Source organism: Camellia sinensis, chromosome 11 (assembly GCF_055761805.1).
Source record: "Camellia sinensis isolate YWXY chromosome 11, ASM5576180v1, whole genome shotgun sequence".
Classification (NCBI taxonomy): Eukaryota; Viridiplantae; Streptophyta; class Magnoliopsida; order Ericales; family Theaceae; genus Camellia; species Camellia sinensis.
This window is the reverse complement of record NC_138971.1, coordinates 24,599,698-24,611,014: the sequence shown is the minus strand read 5'-3', so window position 1 is coordinate 24,611,014 and position 11,317 is coordinate 24,599,698. Positions and strand designations below refer to the sequence as shown.

The 11,317-nt window shown below is 28.9% G+C and overlaps 1 protein-coding gene across 1 annotated transcript; it reads right to left on the bottom strand.

The window, feature by feature from the left end:
• Nucleotides 1-6,190: 6,190 nt before the first annotated feature.
• LOC114284304 (uncharacterized) lies at nucleotides 6,191-10,103 on the bottom strand. Its single transcript, XM_028227206.2, has 2 exons — nucleotides 9,758-10,103; nucleotides 6,191-6,207 (listed from the first exon to the last, which is right to left on the bottom strand). The coding sequence occupies exons 1-2, from the start codon at nucleotides 10,101-10,103 to the stop codon at nucleotides 6,191-6,193; spliced, it is 363 nt and encodes a 120-aa protein (XP_028083007.1).
• Between the last annotated feature and the right edge of the window lie 1,214 nt (nucleotides 10,104-11,317).

Genomic DNA, 11,317 nt, shown 5'->3' with positions numbered 1-11,317 from the left:
ATAATGCATATTGTGGGGGACTAAATAATTGCAGTGGTTATGATATGATGTTGTTTTTGCATTAGAGAGCATGTAAGGCAAAGGCAATGGTAGGAAAGGACTACATGCTTCAGAGACACAATTCAAATTTCAGCTTTTTCTTTTTCTTTTTCATTTTCCTTCTGATATGGTTTCCACTCACCAACTGTCTCTCTTTTTCGTGTTTGGCTGTGGAAAAACTTTTCTTTTCATTTTCCCATTCATCATGGGTCAAAAAAAAAAAAAAAAAAAAATTAAATCAGTGGTCCTTGTATTGTGGATGATTTCTTGCCTTGATTTGTTCTTTATAATTTTGATAATGCTTATCAAAAATTGATCAGAAATTAAGAATAAAATTGATAGTGGTAGAAGTAGGTGACACCGTGAATAAGATGAATGGATAAGATAGAAAGGATGAATAGACTATTATACCCTTGATTGTCTTTTAAGTTTTTTGAGTGAGTATCATCACTTAGCCACGGGATGGTTGGTTTACTGAGTGATGATTGGGACCTGAAAGTTTGCTCTCTTTCAGGTTTTAGGTTCGAATTTCTTAGTCAGCAAATGTATATCTTGGGACCACGAACCGCAGGCGTAAGTCTTGCTTTAGAAAGTTTGTTCGAACTGTAGAAACTTAATATGATGCACGTAAATTGATATTTAATATATATATATATATATATTATCACTTGGACCAAAATGATACAATAAACTATAAAGCTCAAATTAACACTAGTTACAAAAAAAAAAAAAAAAAAACAAAAAATCATTAATGTGATCCAAAAAGTTATTTATCGCAAAAATTATTTAGAGTTTGACTTGTATAATATAAAATTAGACTTAAGAGTTATATTTAAAATAAATTTAATAGAAATTTCTTGCTAGTGATAAATGAGGCAAAAAAAATATAAAATGGTGAGAATTTATGTGGATTGCGTCGTTAGTGTGTTTTTCAACACTAGAAACTTGCACTTTACTAATTTGAAAATGCTTGGTCATTCACCCAAAAAAAAATGCTTGGTCTTTTTATGTTAAAATAATATTATTTTTAAATTTAATTATAATATCTTAAATTTTTTAAATTTTCTAATAAATTTTTACTAAATATTTATATGGATGTGAGTTATGCAATTATATGAGTATTTTAATAAAAATTTTGTATTTCTATCATTGTTCAATTTAGGGGTTGTTTGGGATGTCCTAAATAAGTGTACTTTTTTTCTTTTTGGACTAAAAAATTGAGGAAAAAAATATGGATATTTGGGTTAACTTTTTGACTTTTTATGAAAAAATGTATATTAAAAAATTGTATAAATTAGTGTGTAGGGAAAAATTAAGATTGAGAGTTGTGCAGCCGTAATTTTTGACTTTTGACAAATAATGATAATTTTTTAAGTTTTTGAATAACTTTTTAACTTTTTAATTTTTTGGTAATTTATCAAATTTGGCCTTAATTTATAAATTCAATTTTAAAGATATTATATATATATATATATATTTTTTTAAGAGAGTCTATTTTGTTACTGTAAGAGGTCATATCACGGGATAAACACCAATCTTTGAAAGTTTTCCATGGGTGGGTGGTGGTGGTGGTGGTGTCATTTTTGTTGATGGGGGCCACAAAATTGCATGCTGGCCTGGGACAAAATTGGGTGTAGGTGGGACCTACTTTAAAGATTAAGAAGGATTTTGATGATGAATGTGCATGGGACGGGACCAGCTTCCCTTGTGATTTTTTTATTTTTAATTTAAGATAGTGGTTTTTGAATGTTTAAATGGTGTTTTGGGAAATTGATAAAAAATTAATTTTTTGATTTTTTTTTTGTGACTTTTTAATTGTTTTGTTAAAAAAATAGAGAGATAATATGATTTTAAAAAGTTAAAAAGTCAAAAAATTAAGGCTCTATTTAGTAAAACTTTTAAAATCCAATTATACTTCTTAGTTTGAGTGTGTTCTTTGGTTACAGTTTTGGAAAATTAATTTCACACTTACTTTTCAAAACATTCACTTTTCAATATTATATGTCACATCACTCAATTCAAATTCTTTTTAAAATTCATAATCAAACAAATTTTTCACACTCAAATCATAATTTCAAAACTCACAAACTTAAAATACAATTCTATTATCAAATCATAATTCTAAAACTCTATCAAAGCGAATCTAACTTTTTATTATGTTACCAAAACGCCAAAAGTGTGTCAAAGACATTATTAAGAGATGTTTGGCATGTGCTACTTTTGTCTCTTTTGGAAATATGAAAAAAAAAAGGGGTCAATTTATTGATTGTTAACTTATTTTAATTACATAATCTCTCTATTTTTGTATATATATTTTTTAAAAAACTAAAAAAAAATCAATTACTTTCCAAAACAAACCTTTAGCACATCTTTTTATTTATTTATTTTTATTTTCTTTAAATCACATCATTTCTTATTTAGGTCATATTATTTTTTTATCATATTTATATATATATTTTTTTATAAAAAATCAAAAAATATTTTTATTTAGATCATCGTAAATAATCTCTAAATTTTGTGTGAACTGTGTTGATTGATTTTTTTTATCCAACGGTGGGGGGAGGGGGCAAGTTTGGCCAGTTGTGACTCTCACCATTCACTCACATGGTATTTTGTGTAAGTGACAATTGATTTTGATCAGACGGTACAGTTAGCAAATGGGCTTGGCTTCTTGATATTGGGAAATGGGTGAAATTTTGATTGCCAAAGTTTATGATCACCATGGGGTGTTCCCTTCATGATTTTCACCCGTTTCTGTTTATGAGTTGGCATGAATGATGAGTCATATTCAAAAAAATTTTATAAATATATTTTTCAATCGCAATTTTTTATTTAAATTTTACTTTGTTCTTTTTTTTTTTATGTTATAATAATTAAGTCATTAAATTTTAACTCAAATATACTTTTTACTCAAATTTTTACTTGAATTTTAGTCTCTCGTGTTTCAATTTTCATTTAAATATCAAACCGAAAAGGATTATATTGTAACATGCGTTAAACTGTGAAGATTAATTATTACAATTAAACAATAAGGAATCAAAATGAAATTCAGATAAAAGTTCAATGATACAATTTTTACTTATAACTTATATGATAAAAATAACTTAAATAAGTTAAAGGAATTATATATTAGAAATTGAGAAAAATTAGTATATTTTTTATTTCTGTTTTTTAATTATTAAATTTTAATTTTTAAAAAGTTATACCAAATAGACCCTAAATTGACCTATCATAAGTGTGCTGGTAAGAAAAATAGACCCATTTTTTTTTTTAATTGAAAATGATCATAGTTGCCCATGAAAAATCATATTCATCAAATTCAATCCTATAATTAAGAAAAAAATATGTTTGATCTATTTCTATAAGTTTTGACATGAAGTTGTGGTCCTGCCGACACGAGGTCTTCCTCATGATTACTTTTCTCCATTAGTTGCCTTCAGTCAAGGTTTTCCACAAAAATAAATAAATAAATAAATAAACTTTTTATAACCTTCTAAATTTTAGGACTTGAAAAAAGATTTTTTTATAGAAATATAAAAAAATTCAATAATGTCGAAAAATTTTGAGAAAAATTTTACTGTTGTAATCTTTGCCAAAAAGAGCCTAAAATCAAATTTACTATGAACTACATATGGTCTTTTAATTTATAATATTTGAAAGGTGTAATGGAATTGATCTACTATTCTGATATTTAATTGTCTTGTGAAAAATATTTTGACACTATTTCGAAATGTCTCCAAGTGTGATGTTAGATTTAACTTGATCGAAAGTGTCATTACAAATGTTATTACACTATTACTCATGTGATTATGCATGATTTTTTATTATTGTGGATGATTAATCATAATGATATAACATTAGCTTTAAAAATGAGACACTTTTAACTGTTTGAGTCATGATACTCTATTTTATTGAGTAGATACTGTACGGGAGGAAATAATTCTCCTCGTATAATCCTGTTGACCAAGTCCACGCTCCTCCGTACGACGTCGCTTTGTCACCTGAAAACACAAACGTGAGCTAGCCGGCGGGTGTGTGCCGGAAACCTCTCCGATGCCTAAGTCAGAAAACTTGACAAATAGACAAAGCTCTAAGTTCTCAGAAAGATTGTGTTCAATTACCTCCTCCAAGGTGATGCTTGTGAGCTTTTATAAGTTTCATATGGCACAATCCTAGTAGGACTTGTATTTCTCCATACAGAGTCCTCCTAGGATTCAATCTCTTAAGGATAATGCTTATCCTTTTACACCCTCCCCCACTGCTCAAACCAAGTGGGATGGTTTTCTTTACGGCCGAACTTCCTTTCGACCGAAGTAAACTTGGCTATATCGAGTCACAGAAGGCCGAACTATCCTTAGCTCGGTCCTCTCCTCCAAATCTTTACTTCGGCTGCCCCGTTCAACCTTGATGCGCTTAGATCAGACTTCCAAGTAACAAGTTCTGACCGACCTAACCATTGTAAGTCACGACCGGACTAACTCTGAGATCGGCCTAACTGTGAGTTGCCTCCAGACCGGAGTAGTTTTACTCTTTCTTGGGCCGAAGTAACATTTACTTCTCCCAGCCGGAGTAACATTGCTCTATGGGCCGGAGTATCCTTTACGGCCTTCTTACTTAGTCCTTGGCGTTTTGGGCCTCAAAGCCCAACTTGCAGCTCGGCCCAATTTTTCCCAAAAATTACCCTCTCAGATACAATATTACTGATTTTAAAATTTGTAATGCATGTCACTTATATTTTTGAGTAATTGCTATGTTTATATTTGGGTTTGGAGTGTTGTTGGGCTTGTGGGGGTCCATCACGGGTCCTGTTTTGATAATTTGAACCGTTTAATGTGTAGAACTCATCGAATACTATATATGTGTAAAACATCACATTGATTAGATATCGATAGCTACATGATCAAATCAGTTTTATATAAAAAAAATAAACGGTGAAAAAATTAACAGTTGACAAAAATCTGATCCGATGAAATAGCTATCGATATCCGATCAACATAATTTTTTACAGGCATATAGTACTCGACGAGTTCTATATATTAAATGGTTCGGGGTATCGAAATGAGCTCTGTGGTGAGTCTTTAAAGGTCCAACAATACCCTCCAATCTGATCACAGACGGAAGAGAAACCAATCTCAAAATTTACTCCTATTTTAATCACTTTCAAACAAGCCAGGGGTTGCTGTTGTTGGGACTCATTATTGGTGACTTCTTGGGACATTGTCATTGCATTGCATCTAGTCAGTGTCAATTATTATTATTACTATTGACACATTTTCATTGTTACATGTTTGTTAATAAGTTAAAATAGTTAAAGAAATTAAAGGTAATTATAAATTATCACATTATTATTATTATTATTATTATTTTGTGTATTCTTTTATAAAAAGTTTAAAAATTAACTAAAATAATTAATTCTCAAACGAACTCTTAACAAGATTCAAAATCAATCACATTTACTCATTAAATTCCTTGTTTTAGATTCATCATTAAAAGTGTGCTAAATCAACTAAATTATGCGTAGATATACGAAAAGTTATACTCTAACTTAATATTGATATAACGATGTTAGGGATAAATAAATTAAACACAAAAAGTAATGGATTAAATTTTACAAGATTTGTTAATAAAACCCGCTTATCAAAAATATTGATTCAGTATTTCTTTTCTGTATTTTTAGAGTTAACCTTCTCACAAGGTCTCACTTCCTCAAGTTAATATAGAACCCTTTTTTATATTTGTGCCATAATTTAATTAATATGATATCCACAATGATCAACCTAAAAAATGAAGTATTGATGGTGGATTGGTTGTATGTGTCCCACATTTGATGTTGAATGTGTCGAAAGAAAAGGTATGAAACTACTCAACCAATCATCAAATTTTTTTTTTTCTCGAACAAATTCAAAATTTAAATATAACTTGGAAGTTGTAAATGTGTGAACATTCTTCTTTAAAAAGTGAGTTGTAGGGGCAAGCAAAGGAAATGCAATTCTATATCACATAATTCAACTGAAAATTACATGCAAGTATTTATAACTGTTTTTCTAAAATATTATTATTGCTTTGTCAAAGCAACTCTTATTTAGCACTTAGAAATACAAGGACAACTCATGACACTAGGATTTTACTATGATTCTCTGAGCTTGGTTTCTTATGGGACTATGTAACCTGCAAAGACAAAAATCACAATTTTTAGCCAAGAAATAAACAATAATCAATTTTTAAATTATTATTTTTTTTGTTTTTTTGAGAAAAAAAAAAATTGTAGTGGGCTTCTTACCCATAAAGCCCTTTGATTTTTATTTTTTCTGCATGAATATTCTGCTCAACAAGTCATAAAAAATAAACGGTGATCATCAAAACGGAACTAGTGGTAGGCTCCACAAGTCTCTCAAATTTTCTCATATTGAAATGTAAATATAGAAAAGAAGTCTAACCCTTTATTCTATTATTATTGTTCGTTGAGGGCCTTTGTTTGGATTCCAATAGTACCTAGTGTTTTTTTTTCATTGTTGGGATAACACCCACAATAGATGATCGGATATCAGTAGGTATATGTTTCAATTATTTTAATTTTCAAACATATAGCTATCGATATCCAATTATTATAATTTTCTTCATGAATATTCTAATCAATAAGTCCAAAAAAGTGAACAGTTTAAATCATCAAAATCGATTCCAAAATAGGCATACTAGGTCTAAACGCTCTCAAAAGTAGAAATGATAATTTGAGAGAAGCTAAACCCTAAAATAAATAAGACTAAATTATACTTTTTATCACTGTTTTTTAATTTGAATTTTACTTTGGTCTTGTTATTTAAATTTGAACAATTTGACTTTTACACTTTGAGTCCAATTTTAATTAGTTCATTCCATTCAAATTTCGGTTAGTTTTTTTCTGCATGTATACCTCAAAACATTGATAAGTGCCTTAAAATCATTAAATTTAACCTCCAACTTGAATGGAAGAACCAAATTAAAATATTGAACTTAAAGTGAGCGGATTAAATTGTTCAAATTAAAACAATAGAGACGAAAATAAAATTTGAATCAAATTACAGGAGTAAAAAATGTAATTTACCAACCAAATAAATAAATAAAATAACCTCTCACCCATTTTTTAAGTTTTACAAATATTGGCATAGTAGACATGCACCTAATATAATTGCTTAGTAAAAATGTGTACCTAATAAAATAACAAAAAAAATAGTTGAAAGGACTTTATTGAAAAAAATAAAACCTCATATGGGGGTAAATTGAAAAATACAAATGTGTATCTAGAAAATGTTTTGATGTTTTTTAAAATCAAATAAAAACAAAAACTGAATATGTTCAATGTTAGGCCGACATGGTCTGAATCAGAGCCCATGCTGAAAATAGTAAACCTGAGGATGGCCCAAGAGCTTAACCCAAAGAAATCCAATTATGCAAGAAAGACAACCCAATTTGAAGACCAAATTTTTTTATTTTTTTTTTCATTTTTTTTTCAATTTCTTAAAAGAAATGCATTCAATTTTGCCGCAATGTTTAAAATATTCCAGTGTTAGGGGTCGGGTTTGGGGTCGATTTATAGAAATCTATCTTTGCCCTGTATCATATCGAGGATAGGAAAAATTCGGAGTGACGGAAGCGGGGAGGGAGGAAGGTTAATTTTCTAAATTGAAAAATAAAAATATTAATAAAAATTATAGATAATATAATATATTATGAATATTAATTTATACTTAATGAAAATTATTATATAAAATAGAAAATAAATGAATAAAAATGAATATTAAGGGGTGGTTTGGGATGATCTCAATAATTGTATATTTTGACTTTTTATTAAATATGTATTTGGCATGGATTGAGTTTAAAGTGATGTGGTAGAGAGGTCATGCAACTTAAATAAGATGATGTGACTTAAACATGATAGTGACTTTTTGACTTTTTTAAATTATGACAAACAAGACCTAAATAAAATATTTTATTGTTTTAATTTTATTATAATAAAAAATAAATATTATATATATAAATATATTTAATAAATATAATTGGGGCAGAGTTTGGGCAGAGCGAGACAAGGAAATAAAACCCGTCCCTGTCCCATTTTTTAATTGGGCTGGAGAAAATCTATGTGGGGGTGAAACAGGGAATGCAAGTGCGGAGTGAGGTAGGGAAAATGATTATCCTAAGGGTTTGTTGGGGATGTGGGTTAGCTTTTTGACTTTTTCTTTTTTTTATTATTTTAGTGTAGGGCTAAAATATTTCATTTGGAATGGATTTTTTAATTTTTTTGACTTTTATGAGAAAAAAAATAAAATGATATGAATTGAATGTGATATTTTGTTTTATTAATTTTTTAACCTATTTTATTTTTTTATAATTATTTTAATTCCTTAACCTCTTTCCAAACGAATGCTAAGTGATAGGGATTAACTTATATATCTTCAAGCTAGTGCCTTTGTTGGATGTCAAACTATCCATCATTTCGTAGCGTAAAATACTAATATGCAAAATTTATTGGATATTTTTGTAATTAAATATTATTCAAATGAACATTTTGTTTTTTTCATGAATATATATATATATATATATATTGCTATTTATACTCAAAAGTTAGATCTACTTTCTAAACTCAGTAATGTGTCAAGAAGATAATTGGTTGATAATTAAATAATTATCAGCCAATTATTTTCTTAACATATCACTGGATCTATAAAGTGGGTTTAAAAAGTAAACTTATATATTATTTGATATGAAAATATTATTTGACAAATGTATTTAAATATTATTCAAATGATTTTTTTTTTGTTCACAAAATAAATAAATAAAAATGATATGAAACTATTATTTGACAAACTGTGCTAAAAAATTCCTCTTTTTTAAGAAATAATTTTAAATCATATTTAGAATTTTTTAAAATTGTTTAAACAAAAAGGAAAATGGGGGATTCTTAACATTTGTACTGGCCCTGAACATTAATATTTCTGGCCCCTAAAATAAATTGGGATGGGTTTATACCCATTGTTTTTCTTTTGGTACGACCCATTGCTAACCTTATAGCACACCCCTTTGGAAAACAGGTCATAGCACTTCATGTTTGGTCAAGGAAAATGATAAAAAAAAAATGAGATTATCATTCGACATTAGTGCTCTCGGGAAATGAAAAACTAGAAAATAAATTGAGTCGTCTGGTCCTCCCAACTATCTAAAGAAAGGTGAATTAATAAAAAATTGGCCATGTCATTAATTTGGAACCCTGCATAGATAATGTCACACTATATTTTTGGACTACCAAATAATTATTATTGCAAAAGATAAAAGTGACAACTTTTGACATGATACGTTAACATGACATGATTGAATGCTAAACTTAGTGATTTGGGTTAGTTTTTTTGCATGAATCCAAAAGTAACACCATACATGGTTTTAAATAACAGTATTCAGATACGTATCAATACATGATTATATATCGAACAATGTTAGTCTACATATCAGTGGTTAGATTAGAAATTTAAAATTTTATTATGTATTATCTGATATAATACGTAACGATAGATATTTAAAACCAATAAAATAAAACGAATCAGATTAGTGTCAAACCTAAACTTTACGCAACTAACCATTTAAAGTTAATTGGTTAGCGATTCTTGGAGTTAGTTATGAACTATTTTAGGACGTATTATTTTTATTTTTTTAAAGTGTTTATGCTTAAAAGGATGAACGAATTACTTACTTCCACACTTCTTTCCAACAGGTCTGTTCTTGATGTTGCACCTTTTCGGAATGGTAATAGCAATCGCGGGCTTGATACCGGACTGTTTTGCCAAAGGCGACAGCAGGACGGCACAGAGGCATTTTGGGGCTGTCTTGAGCAACGCATAAACTTTGGTGCAGCAAGTTGGTGGAACTTTGGCTGCTGCGTTCTTGGCAGCGGCCAAGCATGGGCTTAAACTGGCAGCTGCCGAAGGTAGGGGAGTCTTTCCACACTCTCCAGCAGCCCCAACTACATGAACAAAAACTTGTGAAATTAACAAATACAGTGTAATGGTAACAAAGGAAATTCTCATCTTAGAAGCCATATTGATTAAGTGTCAATTGGACTTCTCTTTTAATACACCTTGTTTACTAGTACTACATAGTACATGTATTATTTATACTATAGTACACTAGTGTGAAAGAGAGAAGAATAGGGGTGCATTTGGACTAGTGGGGTAGTTGAGTTGAGGAGAGGTGGAGGTTGTATGAGTTTTGTGCTCTTAACATATTCAACATGTAATGATTTAGTTATTTTGATGGAATCATCCTGATGGGTATTGGGATATTAGGGATACACTCACAAGGTGACACATTAGATTTTGGCTGGTCGGTAAATGTACCCCTTTTTTCGTTTTTCTTTTTTAGCACATTATGTTGTATCATTTCTTTTATCTAAAAAATATAAAATAAAAATGTTTATAGGTTCTTTTTAAAATTGAAATAGAATGGGTGGTGGATATCTAAATTGTTTTCTTAATGATGTCGGCACAACTTTGTAATGGAGTAATGATAAATTGGTATAAAATTTTGAAATTTATTTAATGAATATGTTATATACAGAGATACTGCGAGTCTCATATCTATTTATTAAGGATTTTTTATTGTTAAATCTCATTTGGAGGTGCTCTAACCCAATAAATTTACTAAAAAAAATTATAACCTAATTAGTGTTATGTATTTATACTTTTATTCTATGAGGTCTTTTTTTCCTGATTTATATTATTTGTTAGACTATTATACCCTTATGTTTATTGTTGATATGTATTATATAGAAAATGATATATACATTTTCTTTTTGTTGATACCTCTATTTTGGTAGTTATCATTATTCACGTTTTTCTTTTTGATCAGTTTTATTCACATTTGTGGTATTGTTTCATTATACTAGGGTTTCGAAACTCTCTATTTGGTAGAGTTTAGAAACTCCAGTTACATATGGTGGTGAAATAATATTATATTCCTCCATTATTATAGTGAAGCTTTATATTCCTTCATTGTCACTTTGTGTTCGAAATTCTATATTTGTCTATTATTGCTCTGTATTCAAAACTCTATGTTTTTCTATTATTGTAAGTCGAAACTCTATTTATGTCCATTCAATTTTGTTATTAACATATTCTTCAAAGGTGGATTTGATTTGATTTGGATTGGTGGAAGGGTGAAATTGCATAGATTGTTAATGATAGTAATAATGATAAAGATGATGATGAAGATGAAGATAAGGATATGGGTGATATTTTTTTTACTTTTAGAGTGA

Bases quoted from the DNA above. Each gene is read 5' to 3' on its own strand.
- LOC114284304 (XM_028227206.2), bottom strand. From the start codon at position 10,103: ATGGCTTCTAAGATGAGAATTTCCTTTGTTACCATTACACTGTATTTG.